Source organism: Helianthus annuus, chromosome 10 (assembly GCF_002127325.2).
Source record: "Helianthus annuus cultivar XRQ/B chromosome 10, HanXRQr2.0-SUNRISE, whole genome shotgun sequence".
NCBI classification, from domain to species: Eukaryota; Viridiplantae; Streptophyta; class Magnoliopsida; order Asterales; family Asteraceae; genus Helianthus; species Helianthus annuus.
Genome location: NC_035442.2, coordinates 77758935 through 77785017, shown reverse-complemented (window position 1 = coordinate 77785017; position 26083 = coordinate 77758935). Strand labels below are relative to the sequence as shown.

At 36.8% G+C, this 26083-nt stretch overlaps 3 protein-coding genes across 5 annotated transcripts; 1 reads left to right on the top strand and 2 right to left on the bottom strand.

Annotated features, from left to right (window-relative positions):
* The first annotated feature begins 219 nt into the window (after positions 1 to 219).
* On the top strand, positions 220 to 7274 carry LOC110885401 (protein kinase and PP2C-like domain-containing protein). Of its 2 annotated transcripts, XR_004869408.1 has the most exons (13): positions 220 to 435; positions 497 to 614; positions 768 to 934; positions 1151 to 1218; positions 1317 to 1540; positions 1947 to 1998; positions 2888 to 3413; positions 3547 to 3616; positions 5885 to 5994; positions 6062 to 6104; positions 6212 to 6316; positions 6410 to 6505; positions 6892 to 7274. XR_004869408.1 is itself a non-coding variant. In XM_022133088.2 (12 exons), the coding sequence occupies exons 1-12, from the start codon at positions 321 to 323 to the stop codon at positions 7084 to 7086; spliced, it is 1956 nt and encodes a 651-aa protein (XP_021988780.1). In that variant the 5' UTR covers positions 220 to 320; the 3' UTR covers positions 7087 to 7274. The 2 variants fall into 2 exon arrangements, 1 of the variants encoding a protein (XP_021988780.1); XM_022133088.2 differs by having other exon boundaries at positions 5885 to 6104.
* Positions 7275 to 9528: 2254 nt separating this feature from the next.
* Positions 9529 to 13146, bottom strand: LOC110885400 (SNF1-related protein kinase catalytic subunit alpha KIN11). Of its 2 annotated transcripts, none has more exons than XM_022133087.2 (11): positions 12934 to 13146; positions 12292 to 12497; positions 12002 to 12186; positions 11709 to 11891; positions 11496 to 11627; positions 11227 to 11412; positions 10848 to 10937; positions 10683 to 10763; positions 10342 to 10422; positions 9778 to 10029; positions 9529 to 9706 (listed from the first exon to the last, which is right to left on the bottom strand). In XM_022133087.2, exons 2-11 carry the CDS (start codon positions 12467 to 12469, stop codon positions 9596 to 9598), a joined length of 1479 nt encoding a protein of 492 aa, XP_021988779.1. In that variant the 5' UTR covers positions 12470 to 12497; positions 12934 to 13146; the 3' UTR covers positions 9529 to 9595. The 2 variants fall into 2 exon arrangements, with proteins under 2 accessions (XP_021988779.1, XP_035834466.1); XM_035978573.1 differs by having other exon boundaries at positions 9535 to 9706; positions 12292 to 12518; positions 12934 to 13141.
* A 2446-nt stretch (positions 13147 to 15592) lies between these two features.
* On the bottom strand, positions 15593 to 25406 carry LOC110885399 (transcription elongation factor SPT6 homolog). Its single transcript, XM_022133086.2, has 16 exons — positions 25040 to 25406; positions 24877 to 24927; positions 24429 to 24525; positions 24275 to 24356; positions 24114 to 24207; positions 23937 to 24027; positions 23618 to 23855; positions 23336 to 23530; positions 22847 to 22963; positions 21950 to 22333; positions 21762 to 21869; positions 20376 to 21134; positions 20099 to 20219; positions 18663 to 19843; positions 18359 to 18568; positions 15593 to 18268 (listed from the first exon to the last, which is right to left on the bottom strand). Exons 1-16 carry the CDS (start codon positions 25071 to 25073, stop codon positions 15779 to 15781), a joined length of 6252 nt encoding a protein of 2083 aa, XP_021988778.1. The 5' UTR covers positions 25074 to 25406; the 3' UTR covers positions 15593 to 15778.
* Positions 25407 to 26083: the final 677 nt, after the last annotated feature.

The following is a 26083-nucleotide window of genomic DNA, read 5'->3' as shown; positions in this document are numbered from 1 at the left end:
AAAAGTTGTCAATTCCTCTTTCTCACGTATGCTTCGTATTAGGATTTTGTCTTGTATAGATCCTTTCTCATATATTTTATATATTTTATTTCCTGTTAGTTGAACTTTTGCACAAACCCGTTTGTTATAATTAAAAAAAATGTATGATAAGTAACACAACATTTTCACCAACCAAAATGTAAATAAAAAAACACGAAGCTGATACGATATTCCCACCCACCAACACCTGCTGCACATAAAACACAGACACCAATCAATCATTATTATTATTATTATTATTATTATTCAGTCTACAAACCCCAAACCAAAAAATCAAGATCATGGGGTTACAAATCATTCATCCCAACACTTGCATCAGAGGCTGCTGCACCAGCGATTCAATCCCTCTGCATCTTCCCCCTTCTTCCTACACAATCTTGCTCCCAATTGCCAGAGGTATCAGCATATTTTTCTTTATTAAAATCATCACAACATCCAAACAATTTCACATTTGCAGGAGCCGAGAGTGTTGTTTATGATGCAACTTTGGACGGCAAACGGGTTGCTGTTAAAAAGCCAGTTTTATCCACCTCTGAAGATATCAATAAGTTTCATAAAGAATTGCAGTTGTTATGGTTAGATGATTTTTCAATTAAAATATGTGCTTACAATTCAATATGATTTGATACTATGTTGTTGAGTTTGGTTTGAAGGGGAATTCATGTTGCAGACCAAGTGTTTGATTAAATGTTTCTTTTTTTTGTGTGTGTGTGGTTTGGAACTTGTAGCAAGTTGGATCATGAAGGAATTGCAACGTTGGTGGCGGCACATGCGAGGCCGCCAAACTACATGTTTTTTTTCGAGTTCTATGAGTTTGGAAATCTTTCGCACAAGTTACATGTTGAGCAGTGGAGTCCAAGTGTTGATCAAGCACTTATGATCACTAAACAGCTAGGTAAAGCTAACACTTGTGATTTTACCATTTGTTTGTTTGTTATCGTTATTGATTTCTTGGGTGGGGGTTTTCTGCTTGATTATCTGATTATTACAATTTCAAGTCACCCATATACTCTTTCTAGCGTTTCGGCAATTGCATCTGATTATTATATCATTTTGGTAGGAGTATGAAAATTAAGTTACACTTACACCCTTTGTGCTCTCTGTTTTGCAGCAAATGCTTTGCAGTATCTTCATAACATTGGAATTGTGCATAGAGATGTGAAGCCAGCCAACGTTCTTGTAAGTTATTACAGTTGTATTATCTCAAACTGTTAATAATTACTCTACTAATAGCCATTTTATTTTTCAATAAATAAAAACTTGTCATTTTGATGCAGCTTGACAAAAGCATGAGGCCACATCTTGCAGATTTCGGTTTGTCTGAATACAAATACGATCTTCAAAAAGTCACACTGGAGAACTGGAGATCATCAGGCAAGCCAACGGGTGGTTTTCATAAGAAGAATATGGTAGGTACTATTATCTACATGGCACCTGAAGTATTGAGGAAAGAAATTCATACTGAAAAATCAGACGTATACAGTTTTGGAATTACTATCAAGTAAGAATCCCATGACAATATGACTTGCCTTTTATCGCATGATATTTACAGATTAGCGTAACCCTATAATGGAAATTAGTTAGATAAAGTCTTTTTTTGTAGTAGTTATAGCTTCGCCCATTGTTTAGCGGAACATTCATTTATCAAAACAGTTATTTTTGAAAGATTTATCACCGGTATTGTTCTACTTTCAATCGAATTCTTTATTACTAGAAATTAATTTTATTATATGTTGTTTACTTTTTTTGTAACATGAGAAATTTTTCTAGTAGTAAGGGAAATGTGTACTAAAAAGGAAAACTTCTAAGTGTACTAAATGTGTGTTAACCATTTTAAATAAAGAAGCTATCAAGTAATGTATCATGTATGAATAGAAACACGAAACTTCAATCTTAACCCATTACAGTGAACTTTTCACAGGTGTTGTCCCATATACCGATCTTCGCACTGAAGCACAGGTTAGTAATCTTCTATTTATCTAATTTTGTGTAATTTTATGTGACAGTTCCTGCTATGTTTCGAACTTGTCACACTTCATTGCAATGCTTACTTTAATTAACAAACATATGTGAAAATAATACAGTTTCCTGTTTTGTGGTTTCTATTATTCAGAAGAGATTTTCTTTTTTTTTTTTTTTTTGGAATTAAATCGGCAGTCGAATGTAACTTGCAAGTGTAGACTTTGTGTTTCTTCAAATGAAGAGTAGAATAAGTAGGGGTGAGTAGAAAACCGAAAAATTGAACCAAAACCGAAAAAAAAAAAACGAACTGAAATTTAAGGTTTTCAATTTTTTGAAAACCGAACCGAATAACCTAAAAATCATTTTTTAATGTTTGTTATAAAAACATTAACATGTTTATCTATCTTTGAAATGATTTATCCATTGCCTACAAGAAATAACAAAATTTAACATATAAATTAAATGATTTTCAAAGTAAACGAAACTGTCTTAATAAAAACTTTGGAGAAACATAAAAATGGATCAGAAGGTTTGGTTTATGTGAACAATATTACTTAAACAGTTTAAATTTGATAACTTAAATGTAAACATCTAAGAAAGATTCTTGAATCTTGGATTATACTTTTTATTTTTGAATCTTGCGTAATTTTGTTCCAAAAACCGAACCGTTGCTAAAACCGAAAAAACCAAAACCGAACTGTTTACAATAACCGAAAACTGAACCGAACCAAACCAAACCGTGCACACCCCTAACAATAAGTGGCATATTATATGCAGAGTTAAGAATAGTAAATATATGTGGTATTGCAAGTTCCTTAAATATCTTTTTTAGCAAACTGTTGCATTTTTCTTTGCCGTTTTAAATAACAAGATCCCCTACTGGCAGGCTCACACCGTGCTGGAAATGAACTATACTGAGCAGCAACTTACGGCAGCCGTTGTGTCTGAACAACTCAGACCTGCTCTTGCCGGAACCGAATCCGGTGCTCCACCAAGATTACTGTCACTGATTCAAAGATGCTGGGATGCCAACACCGACAATCGACCTTCATTTGACGATATAGTCACAGAGCTTGATCTGATATCTGAAAATAACAAGAGCTTCACATTGGAAGAGAATGACGTCGTTGAATCAACCGATGACAGCACTAAAATGGTTCAACCCTTTAAAGAGAATGTAAACTGGTTTTCTCAGGGTGAGAATATATCGAAGACTGTTTGTCAAAGTGGTTTTGATGTGAAAAGTTGGAGTAATTATTTGAAAAATTCTTCACTGTACGTTCCGGTTTTATCTTGGGGTTCTTTTGCTACGTGTGGAAGAAGGGAGACTATGGAGGATACACATTTTCTTATGCCTCGTTTGTGGAATGAAAATGATATTCATATGTTTGGAATCTTTGACGGTCATCGAGGTACACACAGACAATATGGTTTCAACTATTAAATTAGAAACTGTTTTATATATATGGTGTGTGTGTGTGTGTAACAAGTCATTTTAACCTTAACACACAAGTCATTTTAACCTTAACATTGGGGTGCCTGTAGGTGCTGCAGCGGCAGAATTTTCTGTTCGAGCTCTACCACGACTATTGCAAACTCTGGATTGCACCAGCAGGTTTGTATGCTTTTGTTTACAAGTAGGTGTGGCGACCCGTTTGCTTGCTTACTAACGGGTCAATTTGGATTCTGCTTTTTCTCTAGTGAATCAAATAAAAAAAGATAGCTAAAAGGGAGAACAGGTCAAGGTTTACTTTTGATCGGAGTGTCGCGCTCCGGTCAAAGATAATATTCATAAGCCCAAATTACCCTTAACTATGTGTTAGTGGTAGCAAGGGGTCGAACCACGAAGAGTATGTGGTTTGTGTGTGGATTCAATTGAATTATCAAGCATGTCACATTTTATGAAGCTTGCTAGAATAATTTTTAGTTTTCGTTTAATTGAAAGATGTGAGTTTAGACTAAGTGAATTGATTAGATTGATTAACAACTAATAATTAACGATTACGAAAAACTTGATTACTAGAACAATAATGAGAAAAAGGAATCACACCCGGTTTCGGTAATTGCTAACTTAGGATTTCTACAAGTTTTAAATTCAACTCAAATGCATTTGATTAACGGATTTAGTGTACCGTGACTTAGGTGCTAATAGCTATCAACGTCCCGAAGAACGGACAAAAATACACTTTGTAATCAACACAAGTAAATCCTAACCATGACAATGCACAATTACATATCACCATCTCGCAAAGTCATAACTTTTAACATCGTTCGACAATTTACGAATTCGTAACAAATGTAACACTATTATCAAAAGTTTCAAAAATCAAACACAAATTGTCACTAAGTTGGAACAAGAACAATTCGAAATCCTAAAATTAACAACTACCTACACCGGGGTGAAACCGAGATGATTAGCCGCTCATGGTTGAAGAAGCTTGATCACCGAATGATTGGGATGCGAATTGAATCATCTTGAATCTTGTGGAATGGTAGAAGGATGAGGATTAGGGTGTTGGTGGATGATGATGGTGAAAGGAATGATGATTGGATGAACTAGGGTTTGGTGGATGATGATTGTGAAAGATGATGATAGTCACGATTCTTGATGAATTCGGGTTGTGTAGATGAAGTTGGGTTGAATGGTTGGTGAATGATCCCAGAATTAGGCTCCAAGATACCCCATTCAAACTCAATTTTTGTGTAACTCCCGTATTCAATGCAAAAACCCCCAATGAAAATCGAATTCCACCAAGAAAAGCCATCTTTTCACATTTCAGAAATCCCCAACCCGTCGCCGACGGGGTCTGACCCCGTCGCCGACGGGCTCCCAAAAACTCAACTATGGCCGACGACCTATGTGTCTGGTTACGGGTGATTCTGGCACACGAGGATATCTGGAGCCCGTCCGGGACGGGCTATACCCCGTCGCCGACGGCCTCTTGAACACCAATTCTCCATTTTTCACTCCTCGCACTCCCGATTGATCCGTAACGCGTCCCGGTGCTCCGGTTTTTGACCCGGTGACCCGTAAAGCTCCCGAAAAGCTCCTTAAACTTCGTTAAACCTGCATAAACACAAATCTTATTAAAAGTAGGCCATTCAAGATTGAAACTTATGTAAAAACATAAAGTTACGCAATAACGAACGCCGGTTTTTAACCACGTATCAACTTTTTGGGCTGCAAACGAACATGAACAAGACCTTGTTCATGTTCGTTTGTTAAGAAATATATGTGTTCACGAACTGTTCATGAACACTTACCGAACGAGATTTTATGTTCGTGTTCGTTTGTTAAGGTGATGGACTTGTTCGTGTTCGTTGGTTAATTTTATGCAACGAACGAAAACGAACGTTGATGAACACAAATGAGCACAAACTAATGTTCATGAACACAAATGGAAACAAACGAACACAAACAAGCGTTCATGAGCAGGATATATAAAATAACACTTATTAAATATTTTATTCGTCGGAATTTTGAAGTATTTAAATAAAATATAAAACCAAAAACACTAATGAACCATCGAACACAATCGAACACGTTACGGAACATTCGCAAACATAAATGAACAAATGGGGCCTTTGTTCATGTTCGTTCATTTAACTAAAAGGACGAAATTTCTTGTTCATGTTCGTTTGTTTCATGAACGAACGAACACAAACGAACTTCCTGCCAAACGTTTGGTTCGTTTGCAGCCCTATCTATTTTTATCATACAACCTCCCAACCATTTTTGTATAAGACCGGGATTGTTGTTCCATAATGTTATTTTTCTAATCATAATTAATGCATTAATTATTTACAAGTTTTTCAAAAATGGACAGTATATGTTGCGGGTCAACCCAACCATAATGACCTTTTATCTATATTTATATAACAGTCCCACAGATGCACTCAAAGAAGCATTCATCAACACAGACGTCGCATTCAGAAAGGAATTACATAATCAGCGTAAATCTAAGGCGTTTATCCAGAAAGATTATCATCCTGGTTGTACAGCAATTACCGCTCTTATAGTTCAAAATAGGCTTTATGTTGCTAATGCTGGCGATTGCAGGGCGATCATATGTCGGGCAGGTTGCCCGTATCCTCTTAGTAAGGTTGTTATTTAACCCAAATTTACTATAAGAAATTCCATAAAAAGAAGTGGTCTACGTATTTCTTGACGTGTATGTGGTTATTAGTTTCTTTTTTTTTTCTTTGGTAGGACCATGTTGCAAGTTGTCTTGATGAGAAAGAACGCGTTACCGGTCTTGGTGGTCAAGTCAAATGGCAGTTTGATACGTGGAGGGTTGGTCCTGCTGCCCTACAGGTGACATTTCTTTCATTTATTTACTTATAAACGTGTCATGTTAATAGTAATATTAGATTATTAATGAAATGATATGTTTTTTTGATCATACAGGTCACACGTTCTATCGGTGATGATGATCTGAAGCCGTGGGTAACTGCAGAACCAGAAGTTACCGAGACTGTACTTTCGGATGATGATGAGTATCTGGTATGATGGTTTTTAGTCTCTTTTCACTATATTATTTGCAACCTGTTATGATTTTAATGTTTTACCCAAAACCAATAAAAAATTATGAAAAATGTTACAGTTGGTATTTTTCACATGTTTGGTTGATGTGTATATAAAAAAAGTAGTTGAAAGGGAGACTATCAAATGAATTGAAAGTTGTCGAAAGTGTATAGTTAATGCATACAACTTCTTAAATGTCATTAAGGGAAAAAAGATTATATTATAGTAATATAATTTTTAAATCATATATAGCATGATATATTTTTGTAAAAAGGTGCATACAAGTCAACTTGACCCGTTTCACCTGCATGATAAAATTTATCCATTTTGAGTCATTACCTAACCTGTCGGTTTTGATATCTCAGGTGATGGCTAGTGATGGACTATGGGACGTTGTAAGCAATCTTGAAGTTGTTAACATAATCAAGGACACGGTGAAAGAGCCACGAATGTGCTCCAAGAGATTGGCAACGGAGGCTGCTGAGCGTGGCAGTAACGATAATATAACAGTAATTGTTGTGTTTCTTCGGCCCGTTTCAACTGCAGAGAGAATTTACTAACACCAAGTTTTAATGTTTTTTGCACTGTGCAAACATTTATTCTATTGTTATAAGCGTGGAAATTATTATGAATTGTTTTTCATTCTCCACGCTTGTACATGTAAACAATTTCTACTTGTAAATTTATGTTGGGACTCGACGTTGTGGTTTTTAATCAATTTGAGGTCTTATGACCAGCTTTCACCACACTTGACTAGTTATCGCTTTAACTAATAATTCGTCGTAGTTTATCTGTTTGGTCATGTTAAACACCATCTCTGTAAAAATCATCATTTTATACAACCCAACCCAAACCAACCAGTATGTTACAAAAAGCACCAAATGAATTTGTTACCACACCAAAATTTTGATTTTGTGGAAGTATTTTGAACATGTTAAAACTACTGTGTATTTGCCATATATTTTGAGAATTCGTTTTAACCAATTATTAGTGTTTGAAACATTCTTATTTGTATAAAAAACTTGTTATATTCATTTTAACTCACTTTTGACCACTTATGACAAGTATCATACACATGCAATTTCAATCTTTACTATATATCAAATTAATCTAATGTATCAAATCCTCCATACATCATTAGGCATTTAGGCATTAGCTTAGAAGGTGCAGTTTAGTTTTACATTCACAAATCACCTAATGATGAGTTAATTACTGTTTCCGTCCATGTGATTTGTCAAAAATCACTATTTCAGTCCATTAGTTTAAAAATTGCGATTTCAGTCCCTGTGGTTTCACTTTCGTAACCATTTCAGTCCACCTCGTAACCATCTCAGTCCCTGTACTTAACAGAATAATGGATTGAAATGGTTACGAAAGTGAAACCACAGGGACTGAAATGGTTACGAAAGTGAAACCACAGGGACTGAAATCGCAATTTTTAAACTAATGGATTGAAATAGTGATTTTTGACAAATCACATGGACGAAAACAGTAATTAACTCCCTAATGATCAAATCCTTTTAACTTAACATCTTCAGTCCCTCATCTTGCTATTTTTCAACTTAAGCACTACTCCAATCACTCATATTTGATAGTTCTCACTTAGACATTTTGTTTTACTTGAAAATAAATAAAATCATCCCCACAATGATAATTAAAAAACTGAATTCAATAATATTAACTAGTGGGATTCCTCCGCGCTACGCGGCGCGAATTTAGTTTGTATCGGCTCGTATCATAACTCGTTATACCAAACTAAAGAGAAAAACCAAAAAAATAAAGTCGTGGAATGACCAAAAGGATATCATCACATGTTTTACATAAATCGAAAATCATAAAGCCAAACACCGATACCGATTCCGATAATACACATACATGTACAGATGTTGTTGGGTCATAATTGGTTCACTTCATCACAATACCTACACGAAAGAAATATTCTATTTGAATACAAAATCGTTTTCAAAAAATTAGAAAAAAAAAAAAAAAAAAAAACTTATATTAGAAAGCCAAGAAAAAAAAGTTTAATTACAACTACTAATTGAATATACTAAATGTTCATCATCTATGATTTTAATAACAATTATTAAACGTTCATCACTTAATATAATAATAATAATAATAATAAATTTTCAACACTATTCATGGCAAGTTTCTGTTAATATATATAAATAAATGTTGAATTTCATAACTTTAAAACAAAGCATAACAATTATATTTCATTCACATAAACAGATATAAATGTTGATTTTAGTAGGGATAGTTAACGCTGGTAATAGTATATATACCATGTGCAACATATTTATAAAATCATATGTAGCAACCAAAAGTCAATCATAAAACAGATATAAATGTTGATTTTAGTAGGGATAGGTGGCTTGACTGACCCAGTTGGGAAAACATAGAGACAACCAAACAAAAGATAATTTTATACCTCAAAACTCAAAGTACCGGACTATAATGGTTAAGTTATATTGAAATGAATGCCTTAACTACTCAAAATGAGCTAGATTATACATGTCTTTACAATTGTCCTAATCTGTAATAAGTGCCATCAAATGACGGGTCTACATGGTATGGACTGTCCAAGGACTGCTTGTGCGGGCGGGCGAAATACTGTTAGGCCCAACCAACATTAACTTGTCATGTATCGTTGTTAGTATTTGGCTAACTGGTAAGACTTTACTCAATGTTTAGACTGACCTGGTGACACATGACCGACCGTCCTATCTTGCATGTGTTTTAATCTTTTACCCTAACTGGTAAGACTTTACTCAAGGTTCAGACTGTTGATGGTACCAACTTAGTATTAAGTTTGGGACGCTACTGCTACTACTGCTGCTGCTGCTCCTGCTCCTGCTGCTGCAGCACTGCTCCTGCTCCTCCTCCTGCTGCCCGCTGCCGCCGCCATCGCTGCCGCTGCTCTACCACTACCACTACCACCACCACCACTACTACTACTACTAGTGTTATTGTTATTATTATTATTATGCACTACCAACTTTCAATTATGTAAGGCTTTATTTAAAAAATTTGAAAGGACATGTTATAGAAATCTATACAACAAAGTTATGCAATGACACATGCTCGAAATGCAGCACAAACTTCAATGAAAAGAAACGGAGCCCCATAAACTCTTTGCCAATCCAAAACATACGTCTCTGCACTGCCCTTGTAAAGCTGATCCAAACAAATTATACTAGTCAGATTCACTAACGTATATTCAGTATAGCAGCATTGGTACTACTTACCTGAATTTCAAACTTGACATCATCACACAAACTAAATGATTCATTCTTTGAGGTCTTGAGTGGTGCTGCATTCACACCATTGGTGTCGTCTCTTAGAGTTATTCCATTCATACCCATTGGCAGAGAAAACCTTTGAACTGCTGGCTTCCACAGACATTTCACGTTGTAGGGCCCGATCTTCTTCCATTGTACATTTAATCTCTTAAAGACGGTTAAAACATCTCGCATAGTTTCATGTGGCGATGAACAAGACTGCATTGACGTAACTATGTATAATCACAAGTTTTATCTTAAGGGCTTAAATGGCTAAATCCATAAACATGTCAGATTATCAATGAAACGATATATAGTTTCTGCAATCATATTTGACACATTTATTGTTCATAATATGTAATCTTTTTGGACAAAAGTGATTCAGGTCAACTCAACTCAACTGAACCACAGACCCTTTCTACCCTGTACAATAATTTATCCATTTTGACCCGCAACTATTTTAACACATCCGACCCAACCATTATGCCATCTCTAGTTGAAAGTACAAGAATGCATAAATACGAGAATCACCTTAAATCCAAGCACCCACTTGCCTTGAACAGGAAAAACTGGCCTTACATAGATATCTCGCCGATCGGTGCCTTCCACTGGCTAAAAGAATAGAAATAAAGATATTCAGTTGTTTAAATTTAAATATCTAACAAATTTGATTATTTAGGAAACGAATAAATAGTTTGATTTTCCCTTTGATAATAAGTTTTGTTGCGGTTGGTATGAAACTGACTATCCAAACTAATCATTTGACCCTTATTTAATCAAATAATAAGAAGCAAAATCTATCTGTCTGAACATGAAAAAATTATTGTTCAGTTCCAAAATGCGTATTTGCAAAAGAAATGAGTCCAAGTTACCAAGGATCCTAGAAGATTGTCTTCGTGGGAACTAAGGTTATTCAAGCGCCTATGCAATAGTATAGAATATGAAACTGTTGCCTGAAAGGAAGAATAAAAGAGGGTCTTAAAATCTTACACTTCAGATATTTACTAAAATTAACAGTTGAGAGAAAGTTTTAGCACCTGATTTTGCCACAAGTTATTCAAAGATCCAATCACTTCTTGAACATTAAATCCCAAGACATCCATTTCTTCTAGAACGCTAACATCAACCTTGGAATGCAGAAAACAAGTCATTTTTGTGCCCTTTTTTGAACTTTTTATAAACAATTTCTGCATATTCTTATTATTACAGAACAAATATTACTTAATTAATCTAAATTTTTGTATAAAATGATTTAGAAGGTTCTTTACATCATAACTAGGCTTTGAGTGACTTTCAACCAGTTTGACTCAGTCCGACCCATCTAACCCGTTCCACTTTTACTAATTTTTTTATTTAACCCATTCGAGATAAAGGACAAACCGAATGTGGTAACTGTTAGTTAGATCATTTTGATACCTTTCTTGCACTCCAGGAAGTATTAATCGAGTGGTCTCCAATGTATCGTGGAAGATTTATTTGAAACCATGGATGCCTGTATATTTCAGGAATAGTTATACGGTTGACCGGATCAACAGTAAGCATCCGTCTGATTAAGTCGCGTGCTCCTCGAGAAAAGTAAGTAGGACATGTGTATATTCCACTCTAATACCAAGTAACAAATATCATGTCAATATATTAGCTTTATTTCTATATCAAAAACACAAAGACCATTAGACCAAACAAACCTTAATCTTTGCAAGTAAGACAGTCATTATCTCATCATCAAAAGGAAGACCATTAGAGAGAAGAGCAAATAAAATAACTCCACAACTCCAAACATCAACTTCAGGACCAGCATAAAGATGTCCTGAGATGACCTACATGAAAAAAACAAGTGTTAGTTGGCTGATGTGGCATCCTAGCTGTACAACTATGCCACATAGACTAAAACGGTTTACCTCTGGAGAAGCATAATTTGGGCTACCACAGCTTGTTTTTAGAAGATGGCCATCCCGCATAACATTAGCAAGACCAAAATCAGCTACTTTAACATTCCCTTTCGAGTCAAGAAGTAGGTTTTCTGGTTTAAGATCGCGGTGAACCACCATGTGTAGGTGGCAACTCTCAACACCGGAAATAATCTACAAAAAGTGACAACATCATATAAAAACCGTTCATCTAGTAGATCTAACTTTCATATAAATAGTATAAAGAATCAAAGATACTTGATAACGCAACATATGTTACTAACCTGTTGAAAGAAATGGCGAGCATGATTCTCCTCAAGTCTCCGATTTTCAGTTATATAATCAAACAGTTCACCTGAGTTCATATACTCCATGACTACATATATAGTTGATTGCGTCTCTATAACTTCATACAGCCGAACAATATGCGGATGCGAAAGAAGCCTCATTATTTTAATCTCTCTTCTAACTAAAAAAACAATCACAAACAAACAAAAATCCAAACCATCAAGACACTTACATAAACAACAAGAGGCAAATTATAAACTCAAGGGGCAAAAACCAATCAGAATACCTCTTTCTCCATCCGAATCATTGATCGATTGTCGATCAAGAATTTTAATGGCAACTTTAATCCCAGTCAAGACATGCTGTGCTACTTTAACTTTACCAAATGCTCCAAAACCAAGGGTTTTCCCCAATCTATAGTTCGATAAAGGCGGTAAGCTTCCATTACCACCAGTTTCATCCATTTTAATCAAATAGGTTATTTCCACAATTCTGCATAACAGAACAACTCATCTTCAAAAAGAATTAGAAATCATTCTACTCTAGTTGTAAAAAAATGCATATAACGATGTGAAATTACGTATATGTATACAGTTTACCCTTAGTTAAGCAAAATCATATCATACAACTGCAAATATGCATGTGAAATTGGCAACTAATCTTCATAAATTAGCAATCGTTCAAGTTTAATTCCAAAAAAGCAGCAAATATAAGCATGTAAAATTATGTAAACGTTTTCAGTTAACCCTAGGATAAGCAAAATCAATCATACAGCAACAATAAGCAATGGCGATTTGAGATATTCAACTCCTAATAAGAAATAATCTCCTAAATTCGAGTTGTGAAAACTTAAAAGAGAACGAAATTGAAACTACTGAACGAATAACGGTTATGTGAACGTTACTGGTGAGTAGAGCGGTTGTTTTACCGGTGATCGGAAGCCGGCGATGAAGCTACGTGCAGAGGAAGAAACGTGTGAATTGATGGAAGAATAACCTAAAAATTGTTGATGGTGACAAAAGCGGCATCAAAAATGAAAAACCTCCATGGGAATATCAGCCACTGGCGGGCGTCATGGAATGGAATGCACACACACATACATGTACACGTACACAGACATGCTACTCTCTCCAACTTTCTCAATTTTTTTTTTTTATAAAAATTCAACAAAGCAAATATTATATTATACTGTACCATAGATTTATTTTATTATAATTACTAGGTTAGTTCCCCGTGTATTACACAAGTTGAACAATTTAAACTATATAATAACAGGGTCAGCCCAAGCCCAAGTATTTTGAGTCTTGGGCCTCAGGCCACCAAATGTATAGAGCCTCAAGATTTAAAAAAAAATATACTATATGGGTATGAGCCTTGTTATTAAAAGATTGTAGCCCAGTTGGCGCGCATGTCATCTGTGTACCTTAAGGGGGCGGGTTTGAATCTCCGTTAGGCCGATCGACCGTCGTTTATTCTTTTTGGATAAGAAAAAAAATAGGCAAGAAGGGCCCCGATTTTGAAACTTACTTTAGGCCTCTGAAATGGTTGAGCCGATCCTATATAATAAATATTTCTTGTAAATGCAAATCAAAGACGGACACACTTATATATATTTGATAAATAATGAAACTAATAATAATAGTAAAAGAATCTCATACATGTGTATACTCATTTAAGTAATCGATATACATTTGATGTTATCCTATATTTTTTGTATTCAATTAACATTTTTCTATTTAGTATTATTTACAATTATTAGAAGATATATATGAAAGAAAAGCGGGAAAACTTAAAAAATATGTGTCTTCAATAAATGACACGTGTTACTATATATAGAGTATAGATGTTACTGAATTTTTGAAGAATAATTTTTAAGTTTGACATATATATTCAAGCTTATAAATATATAATATAGTCATGAATTTTTAATAAATCCAAAAAAATTATGTGATTAATGGCAAAGTGTGTTTTAGCCAAATCCTAGAATTTAAAACATAAAAGACCAGGTGCAAAAAAGCGTGAAACCCTTTAAAACTTCAATAAAATGGTTATAGTTATCAGATAAACATTTTTCTATTTAATATTATTTACAATTATTAAAACATTTTTCTATTTAATATTATCTACAAATTAAAAAATAAATTGTTAGAAGATAAATATGAAAAAAGGCGGGAAAACCAAAAAATAGATGCCTCCAATAAATGACACGTGTCACATATTGGTTTACTTTATTATATGTATAGATTAAATAAAGGTGGGTTATGCTACCAACTTTGATCCAAACTATAAAAGTGATCACCTGCTAAAACTAGAGTAGTTGTTTTGCATCGATTGAAAAACCTAAAAAAAGGACACTGATACGGGTTTCGATAATACTGATATGGGTACTGACGTTCAGTTCTTATCGGTACGTCACCGTACCGGTACGATACTGCCACTCGATATAGTTTATGGTACAAAATATATACGTTGTTTTGAATACAACTCCGCTTTCAACGAAGTTTATGTTGGAACGTTGAAAAAAAATTAAAGACGGCTCCATATTTAATTTTTTTAAGTTAACAAACAAACGAATGTTACTAGAGAAAAAATAAAATTACTAAAAAATTAAACATGGTATTGGTGTATATTATTAATATTATAATAGCTAAAACAAATCCCTTTAAAAAAGTACTTAAATCATATATATTAGCTCATTAGTCTAATAATCTATACTTTAATGTGACCATACCAATAGCAATTTTAACATTCACCTTTGTTGCCAAGTGCAGTCTTGTAGAAAAGCATATATGTATGACTCTAACGAACAATTGATTGGTTTTTATACAACAAAATGTTGTAACTTGTTTTGAGACGACACAAGTAAAAGTTATGGGTGGACGGAATAACTAGATTATTATCGACAAATAAGTCATGATTTGGATTATTAAAATCCAATTTGTCTTAAGTTTATGATGGCACGGACGCATGACAAATTCAAAAATGTATTCGTTTTTCTAAGTGATATATATGTGTAGCTACGTCATAAAACTAAGAAATACCTCACATGCATATACTTCTACTTGTGCATTTATAAAATATATTTAAGACAAAATTGCATAAATCAACCTTTATGTTATACCCAAACTAGTTTTGATACCTTTCACTATGAACATGAACATAAAGGTTGGTTTTTGCGGATTCCATGGTGAAAGATACAAAGTGCAGTTTGGGTATAACATAAAGGTTGATTTCTGCCCGTTTAACATGTCAGTATACGACTCTTGTAATCTTTTAGTGTAAGAAGCTGAACTTTTTTGTTTGATTCTTAAAGAATGAATTTGTGCTATATGTTCACAAAAAAGGTCGTATTACTTGATCGCATAGCATAGAAGCTCTCACATATTGAGAATCTGATGCATAACTTGCATGCTACCTTTTCGAGTATCAATCATAAATTCTTAATACGATGGTTGTTTAGTTATCTGGTGAATAAGGTTATCAATTGGGTAAGCAGCCTAAACTGCATTTTAAACTATAAGCAAAGTAAACTATACTCAGAAAATTGTCAAAATCATAAACTTTGAAAAAAACATAAAATAGAAATATACATAAATTCTTGATATAATTGTTTGTTGATAAATATTAGGTTGAAAATTTTAAAGAGTTAAGTCTTGCATAGAAGAAGACATGCAAACAGGGTCCAAAATAAACATACATCCTAAAAGTCATAGATGGCTCAAAACAACAAATATAAAAGGATATTTCATCATTACTTTATTACCAATTTACCATCACCAACCACCAGAGCTTTTCTTGCTGCCACCCCATCCACTATTACCATCCTTGTCCTTCTGCCCCCAACCACCACCGCTGCTGCTGCCGCCTCCTCCCCACCCACTATTAGCAGCATCTTTGTCAGCACCGCCAGAACCAGAAGTTCCGCTATTCAGCTGTCCCCAACCGCCACCACCTTCATTTCCTCCCGCTTCAGTATTCTTCCCCCAACTTCCACCACCTCCGCCACTTGCACCACCACCAGACCATCCACTTCCTCCTGCTTCATTACTTTTCTTGCTGCCCCACCCGCTACCTGCATCCATGTTAGCATCACCTGAACCAGAAGCATTGGTATTCTTCTGCCCCCAACTTCCACCACCTCCGCCACTTGCACCACCACCACCAGACCATCCACTTCCTCCTGCTTCATTACTTTTCTTGCTGCCCCACCCACTACCTGCATCCATGTTAGCATCACCTGAACCAGAAGCATCGGTATTCTTCTGCCCCCAACTGCCACCTCCACCGCCTCCACCCCAGCTGCTGCCACCACCATCACTGCGGTCACCTCCACCACGGCCACCACGGCCACCGCGGCCACCCCTACCACCGCTCCAACCGCCACCACCATCGCTGCCATTGCCACCACTACTCCAACCGCCACCACCACCACTCCAACCGCCACTGCCGCCTCCGTAACCTGAATCCTGATTATCATTGTCAGAATCATTTGCCCGTCCTCTACCTCGCCCCCTTCCTCTCCCTCGGCCACGGCCACCACCATCTTGATTGTCTGAACCACCCCAACCCCCACCACCACTCCAACCGCCACCGCGGCTACCCCCACCACTGTCACCGCCGCCGCCACCCCAACCACCACCACCACCTCCGTAACCCGAACCCTGATTATCATTATCAGAATCGTTTCCCCTTCCACGCCCTCTACCTCTCCCCCTTCCTCTTCCACGGCCACCACCATCTTGATTGTCTGAACCACCCCAACCCCCACCACCATCACCGCCACCCCCACCACTGCTCCATCCACCGCCACCACCCCAACTGCCACCACCGCCTCCGTAACCCGAACCCTGATTATCATTGTCAGAATCAGTTCCTCGCCCACGTCCTCTACCTCTCCCCCTTCCTCTGCCTCGGCCACGACCACCACCATCTTGATTGTCGGAACCACCCCAACCACCACTTCCACCTGCTTCATTACTCTTCTTGCTGCCCCACCCACCATTATCTGTTTCCGTGTTGGCATCACCTGAACCGAAAGCACCACTATTCTTCTGCCCCCAACCGCCACCACCAGACCATCCACCACTCCCCCCTGCTTCAGTACTCTTCTTTCCACCACCCCACCCACCACTATCTACATCCACCTTCGAACCAGATGCATCATCATTAGTTTTTTGCCCCCAACCGCCACCACCACCGCCAGACCATCCACCACTCCCCCCAGCTTCAGTACTCTTCTTTCCACTGCCCCACCCACCACTATCTCCATCCGCCTTCGAAACAGAAGCATCATCGTTATTCTTTTGCCCCCAACCGCCACTGCCAGACCATCCACCACTTCCTCCAGCTTCAGTACTCTTCTTTCCACTACCCCACCCACTACTATCTGCATCCACCTTCGTATCACCAGCATCATTGTTATTCTTTTGCCCCCAACCACCACCGCCACCACCAGACCATCCACCACTCCCCCCTGTTTCAGTACTCTTCTTTCCGCCACCCCACCCACCACCATCCGCATCCACCTTCGAATCAGAAGCATCATCATTTTTCTTTTGCCCCCAACCGCCACCACCTGCTTCAGTACTCTTATTTCCGCCACCCCACCCACCACTATCTGCATCCACCTTGGCCTCACCTGAACCAGAAGCATCGTCGTTCTTCTGCCCCCAACTGCTACCACCTCCACTACTTGCCCCAGCACTCCAACCGCCACTATCACCACCACTCCATCCGCCACCTCCGCCACTTGAACCACCGCCCCAACCGCCAGCATCTCCACCACCTCCAAAACCCGAATCCTGATTATCATTTTCAGAATCACCTCTTCCCCGCCCACGCCCTCTTCCTCTTCCCCGCCCACGCCCTCTTCCCCGCCCACGCCCACCACCATCTTGATCATCAGAGCCACCCCAACCACCAGTTGAAACAGGGCGAATCGGTTCACGGGGATCATCGATGTGTTTCTGGAAATAAGCAACTAATCTATCGATTTCCTCAAACATCTGCTTTCGGAATCTGAACCCTTTCGGATACAATCCAATATACTCATGACGTGCATTTGAAGTCCTTATGTATGTTAAGATAAACGCTCCTGGGTGTTCATGAGATACACCAAAAGAATAAACAATTCTCATCGGGTGTTCGGATTTCTCCTTTCTTAAGCTCTCATCAACTTCGGCTTTTGTCCCATGCTTAAACATTCTGTAACCCAACATTTTTTTCAGATTAGCCACCAATGGATTCACATATCCAGTAATCACCTGTGCATTTCAAAATTGAAAAAAAAAAATATATCATTAAATGTAAACTGCATAAACACATGAGAATCAAACTATGGTTAAAAAGCTGACCGCGTCAAGATCCGAAAATACATCATCTCCAATTTTTAAAGTCTTCCCAAGACGAAGCAAACTTGTAATATCCTTCTGATCTTTGTCACCTTCTAGAATGTCCTTGTGAGCATACACTCCATTGTAAACTTTAAGCGTCAACGTTAAATACGAGGGTCCACGAGAACTAGGACGGAGGATACTCGCACCAGATTCTTTCCCAGAAAGCAACTGTGAAAATAAGTAAAATTAATGAGCACAAAAAAGTAAAGTTATAAAGAGATAAATCAGCACGAGTAAAAGAACTGATTGAATATGAACTCACCTCTATTGCATCATCAATTGTAACATTCTTGAAGTGAGGATGAACAATAGTTCTTGGCTTAAAAAGTTTCTTTGATATCTCCTTGACTTTAATAAGCTTTTCATTTCCAGTCCCTACAGTTTCCCGAACCTCATGGTAATAAGGATCCACGGGTTTATCAATCTCGGAAGACCAGTTACTCTTCATATGACTTTCCTTGCAGCTAAGAGTAACCTGGTACCTATCTTTCACAATTGACTTAATTTTACAAGTCAAAATTTGACCTTCCTTTAACTTCTCAGTCAGCTCATCGTCGTCATTACAGTCATCACTTAAATCTTCTTTATATAACATCCCGCTCAACCCCGATTCAAGACTACAGATTGCCCTCTGAGGTAGCACCCGACGAACCGTAACCCGCACAATCCTCCCTTCAGAAAGTGAATTATCCGTCTCCCCAGAGATCATGGAAAACTCTTCATCTTGACTCGGTTCCACATACTCTCTTCGACAATCTTGGAAACCGTGCATCAATTCCAGCTTTATAAGGGCAATCGTGTCTTTTTTGTTTTCCAGTTTCTTAGACTTGGCATATGTTTCAACCTCCAGACTCTTTAATAAGCTAGGATTTTCTCTCAAGTGAACCAGAGCCACATCAGTTATATCATCATCATCGTCAATTATGACATCATCGTTTACGTCAGCACGATATATATCTTTAGCTAACTCTTGTGCAATAGAATATGATTCTGGGTGGATCCTAGTATCATCTAACAAATCAATCAACTGACTACTACTAGAAGCATTCCCACTTCGCCGAACGCGTAAGAAACCAACAACATTTATAAACACTTTTCTACCAAGATTATGGTTCAGTAAGTCCTTTCTCGAATATATAGAGCCGGATCTCACTAAAGATCTTTGTAAAGAAGCAGCTTTTATGGGCCCTAGACCAGAAATGAACTGCAGAGGAGCGAATAACCATTCATGACTTATAGCCAAATTTACATCCAGGCCCACTTGGTTCGTGATATCTACCATTACTTGTTCAACCATGTTATACTTCTCATCAGATGTAAGAAAGCTCTGTAAAGGACTAAGTTTCCAGAGTAATATCTCCTTCCTGGGCCCGCAAAGAGTTGCAGCCGTTGCTAACGGGTTTTGAAGATAACGTCCAAGAGCAACAGCCCGCTTGACGATTCCTGAAAAGGCCATATAATCAGATATACAATAACATTCAATCGAAGATTAACATTAGATGTAGGCAATTTCGACACCTTATTATTATATGTAAAAAAAAGCACTAGTATAAAGTAATATATTTTTGTAATCATGTGTTGACACATTACTTTGTTGATGAGTAATGTAAATCAAGTAATCAACCAAACCCAAATAGAGATTTTGCCCGATCCGTACATTTTGCCACGTCTAATTGAAATTTCAAGTGAAGTACTTGCCAGTTCGAGAATGAAGCTGCTCGGATGATATTTGTGAATTTTCATACAAGCGGGGCAAAGACTCGTCACCATAGACAACACTTAGACCATCCACGTCATTGCCATCCATCTTACAAACTATCTGTGATAATGATAAAAGAATGATAAAATTAGAACTTCAAACGGCATCCAAACACTGCTCATTTAAAGCTAAATTGATCATCTGATTTAAATTATTCAATATCACAATCATTTTAAAAATATTAATCCAAACACAATGTTAGAAAACACAACTAACCTCATATATGTCTTCCTTCAACCGGCTACAAGGCACACTCACAGCTCCTAAAACCACAACATTAGGTTTATGATCCGACATGAATTTCAATATTCGTTGTTGATCATTTTTCTTGCGTTGCTGATCGTTAACACTTTGACCACGTATACTCAAAGAACCAGCAGTCAACACATCAACAACTTCCCCAAAAGCATCCAACATCACAAAAGTTGTTGCGGGCCTACCCGGGCCCCAACAGCATGCCATAACCCTAGGTGAATCAAAACCCTTCTTCAGGTACGGTGCAACCGACACTTTGTCACGTAATAATCTTCCGTATTCCATTTGTAACCAACTTTTTGCTCTACTTGTTAACAAGGATCTTGCTTCTTTCTCCATACAAGGTAGAAGAAAACCATCAAATGCGTCTTTTATAATCTGCTTCCGTTGTTCATTCCATAACATAACAGATTCACTAGTGCCATTACTGAGGTAATAGTCATTAGCATCACTAATTAACTTATCATGGGAAGTTGTCGAAAGCTTTAAAGAAACTTGGACAAGATTATCAAGCTCGGCTTTTTGAATAAGAAGCCATTGTGCGTCATCAAACTTTGTCAGTGGTTTGTCCTTTAACCATCTGATTCCCGCAAATTGATGATGAGAATCAATGGCTAGCTTCCCTTCGGCAGTGGGACTTGTTGAAATTGTTGCATTTTCCATAAAGAAGTCACGAACATGCTTTCTGACCAATGGCTCACTGCTAATTTCAACCGAAGCCTACAATAAGAAACCACAAAGCAATCATAAGATTCAAAACCATATAATCGAACACAAACATATAATTGAACAATTTTTTTGTTCATGTTCGTTCAATAAGAAAATGGGCATGTTCGTGTTCGTTTGTTTAAAACCTAAACGAACGGTTCATGAACGAAATGAAAATAAACAAACTTAAACGAAAATAATTTAATAAACATAAACGAACAGAAATGAACATATTTGAACAAACATCAATAAACACAAATGAACATACTTGACCAAACAATAACGAATACAAACGAACATATAGTACTTCATCTATATAACTTAATTATAGCAGTTAGAAAGCACCTTTTATGTTTATATTTATATAAATATAACTACTTATGTAAATTTAAATGAACATAAACGAACGTAAATGAACAAATATAAACGAACGTTCACGAACATAAATGAACAAACAAAATGCGTGTTCATGTCTTTTCTAAACGAACACAAAACTTTGTTCATGTTTGTCTGTTTGTTAAATAAACGAACTTCCCAGCCAAACAAGTTCACGAACATTCGGTTCATTCACAGGCCTAAACATAGGCGCTTTGGGTAAACTTTAAGGACTTGGGGCAAGGAGTTTCAAAGCTATCATACCATGTGCCTAGCACCTGCAAGTACAGCTTGCGGGTTATCAAACATCGGGCATGTAAACCTCGATGCCACATCTTCAGGGGCTTCATCAGCATTCTGCGGTTCATCTCTCTGCATAAATTAGTAAATAAGAATCAATACTACATTCAATCATTCAATTAGCCAATGATGTAGAAAATTTTATGAATAACCATTTGTTCAAGAGAAATCAGTAATCCGAATTCCTCAGAGCTATAGCCAAACTTGATAGCAACTTCTCGTAGTCCAGCTTCACTGCAAATGTTATACTGTGATTTTCTCTTTGGCCTCTTGAATTCCCCTTCATCCACATCAACTTCACCAGGCGGAAAATGAAGGTTGAATTTAGCATCCACGTCATCGATTTCCCGTTCTGTTTCAGCCATGTTTAAGAATTTGATAATTGACTCGAAAAACTTCTGATCCAAATGAAGACGAGTTTCATCGTAAATGTTTCTGTCTTCATCAAACCGCTTATTGTAGTACAACTGTAGAGCACTTTTCCGTTTTTGAAAGAGTGACCACTTTCTGTCCAAATCCAAGATATTCCAAATTACCTGCATAAATTATAATTATCCCACCTCAGTTCAAACCTTCTTTGTGCATTCTTTTACAAATTACCAACAAAATTACACTTACTAGTAAAATGCCATTTTCGTCCTTGAGGTTTGGCCAGTTTTGCGACTTTCGTTTAAAGGTTTGTTTTTCCGCATCTGGATCCAAAAGGTTTAAAATCTTGCCATTTTCATCCAGCTCGTTAACTCCATCCATTTTTCTCCGTTAAGTCAGGGGTATTTCCGTTTTTTTCGTTAACTTAAAGGGTTCTGAATACTTGTACATTATGCTATATGCTTGTAAAGTTAACAAAAAAGACGAAAATAGCCCCGACTTAACAGACAAAAATGGATGGAGTTAACGAGCCGGAAGAAAATGATAATATTTCAAACCTTTTGGATCCAGATGCGGAAAAACAAACCTTTGGAGAAAGCCGCAAAACTGGCCAAACCACAGGGACTAAAATGGCATTTTACTCTAAACTCTTTCCCAGATTCACTTAATTTCGATTATACCTTATGCCATCTCAGTGTGGGTTTTTCATCGGAAGAATATTGATTCTCCAAATCAGTTTCTTGATCCTTAAACAAGCTATGGCATTCCTCCTTCCTATATATAGCAATAAATGGCACCTGAAACAAATGAAATAAAATACAAATTCCACACGTTCATTTTAAAAAGAAACATAGAAATTATACGTCAAAACAGACAGGATGAGTAATGGGTCAAAACCGATAATTTCACATGATTTGGTGGGGTCAAACCAAAAGACATTTCGTCCAAATATTATATACTTTGTGCCAAATATGATTACAGAAATGATTTGAAAGGTTTCATCTCTAAACCTGATCCACCGGTTTGCTTTTAAGCTAGTCTTTTATTTTTTTAACGTTTGACCCATTAGAGAACATAACCCAAACGAACCACGCATGAGTACATGGGCCAAAATTGCAACCTCTAATAGAAGCTTCCAGTTTGTTATTCGAGTTCAAATTTACACTTACATCTAATTTTTCAACGTGAACAAGCTTCAAGAACCTTTTAACATCTTCCTTAAGTATAGATAACTCAACTTCATTTCCTTCTTCAGGTGTATTACCACCTCCTTTGGCCATTTTAAGTTGATTAAGAATCCAGTTACTCTCTCTGTCTATGCTCATACCATCTGTTGGTCGAGGTCCAGTGATTTCTTCAGATATCTACGTACAATAATAAGTTAAATAACTATCAACAAAATCAAATGTATATAATGGGTGTTTGCGAAAGTATGTTATTAGCACAGAAACCTGCATTCTTTCAGGAGCATCTGTCTTCTTAATATGATCATCTTTCTTTGTCATGTATTTCTCTGAATTAATGATTGGTTCAAACTCATCTTCAACTTTCGCGTCCTTTGATTCACTGGTTTCATCAAATTTGCTAACCTTTGTGGGTCCCAAGTTGCAAAGGTCATCAAGATCACCAAATATGTCACGAGAAGAAGCTTCTGCTGGCTGTTTCGATTTTTTCTTGCAATCATTAGGCCTTCAGCAATACATGCCAAACCATCAATAGTGAAACAATAAACAGAACGTTTCGATAACTATTCAGCAGTGAGACCATTACCTCGATGAGCCACCATGTTTATCTTCTTCAACGTCATCCACGATGAAGTCAGCCATTTCATCATCTTCGTCACTTTCGTCTAAAGAGAGATCTAGAAATTGTGGGAGAATTTAAATTATGATAAAGTTATATATTTAACTGCAATTAAATGAGAAGTTTTGGGTATTCAAGATCTACCATCATCCACCCCGAATAAATCGTCAAGAAACACCGATGGTCCTTCGTCAGCATTAGTCCTTGCTTTCTTCAACCGATTGAATTTCCCACTTTCCTATTAGATTCAAAAGCGAAATATCAGACATAACTAAAGAAAAAATCAAGTGAAGCAAGAGACTAACCTGTTTCGGGCGACGAAGGCCAGTGTTTTCTTCAAGTAGATCATAATCATCTTCATCAAGAGCAAAATGCTGCTTTGATCCTCTATACAATTAGAAGAACAAATGTTTAAAACGCAATAATGCAACAGTAACTAACAATATATACAGAACTTACCTCTTCTTCTTCTTTCGACTCCCATTCTTGACGACTGTCGTGTCATCTTCATCGTCATCAAGATCATTCACTATAAAACCGTCCTCCTCAAACTCATCTGATCAAAACAAGAAACACAATCATATTAAAACCTGAAGAAAAACATAACAAACAAAAATAACATAATTACATTATATAGCGACAAAAACATAAAATATGAAGGAACCAGAGTAAATCACACAAAGCATCACCATAAACCATACCCACATGAGTAACAAGCATCAGAAAACACAATACATGCAACTCTTAAGTACAATCAAACAAAATGAAGAGCATAAAATATTTTAATTAAACATGCATACAACAAAAGGCCACATAACTTAAAACAAATCATACTGATACACATAATAAACAACTAAACCCTAGAAAAACCTCAAATGTCCAAAATCATGCAAAAAAAATTACATACCGAGATCTTCATCGTCAACATCTTCAGCCTCTACCCTCTCATCAGCTTCAACTACAACCATCAAAACACAAAAACACACATAGAGATAAGTCCAGAGGCAAAATGAGACATAAAAAACCCTAAAAATTACAGTAAAATGAAAAGAAAATCAGAATAAACGCACCTTCTCGTTTCGACATTCTCTTCTTCCTCGCCATCGTGCGATTGCGTGACAAAGCAGACGTACAAAAGCAAAAACCCTAAAAAGTAGGGTCAAATTAGGGTTTTCAAAAACCCTAAGCTCGCAAACGCTAGGGTTTCTACTGGAACTGAAAGGAGATGATTCGAAGAGCTAGAGACAGAATGCGATCACAATTTCACGAAGATCACGAGTGATTTATAGTGTAATTTAATCTATACACTATGTTAAGATGAAATGCATCGTGCATTGAAGCAACAATTGGTGATTTTTGAAAGAGATGTGCTTTGTTAAACCACGAAAACCCTAGAAATCATCAGTGTGAGTGTGGCTTCATCATCAGCAATTTCATGGTAAATGGAAAGAGAAGGTTTTGAAAGGAACTTGTACTAGCGTACTATCGTTCAAATTTTCATTTTAGTCCCTGCACTTGTCTAAATCACATGTGGATTCTATAAAAAATTTCATTTTAGTCCCTGTCTTAATCACATGTGGATTCATAAAGGGTGTGTTTGGTTGATGGGTTAAACCAAATGTATCATCAATTGACGGTTTTGATTATTGGTAATGGCATCATGATTCCGGTTCAGAAAGTAGGATTTGTTTGCTTAGGTGCTGTTTGTTTTTTCTGAGGTAAAACGTCTACAGTCTACGGACCACATCTGCAGACATTTGTAGCAGAAGTGCTGGACCAAATGTCTGCAGTCTGTAAGAAGAAGACTATTTGTTTTTTTACTTCTGCAAACTGCTGAAATAAACTGAAATATAAATAAACTGATTTATTAAACTTAAAAGAGTTTTTCAACATTCAAACTTAAATAATAGTTATACAATACTTAAATAATATTCATAAAAAAGACAATAACATTTTTTTAAAGCATTGTATCCGTGCTTTGCATTAACTACTCAGCAATCTCATCTCGTAACTGATTCATATATTCTTGATCCGATGCAGTACACTGTGCTTCAACCTCGTCTTCATCAGCATTAACGTGCACTTGCCTGTTATGCACCGAAACATTGGGTTGA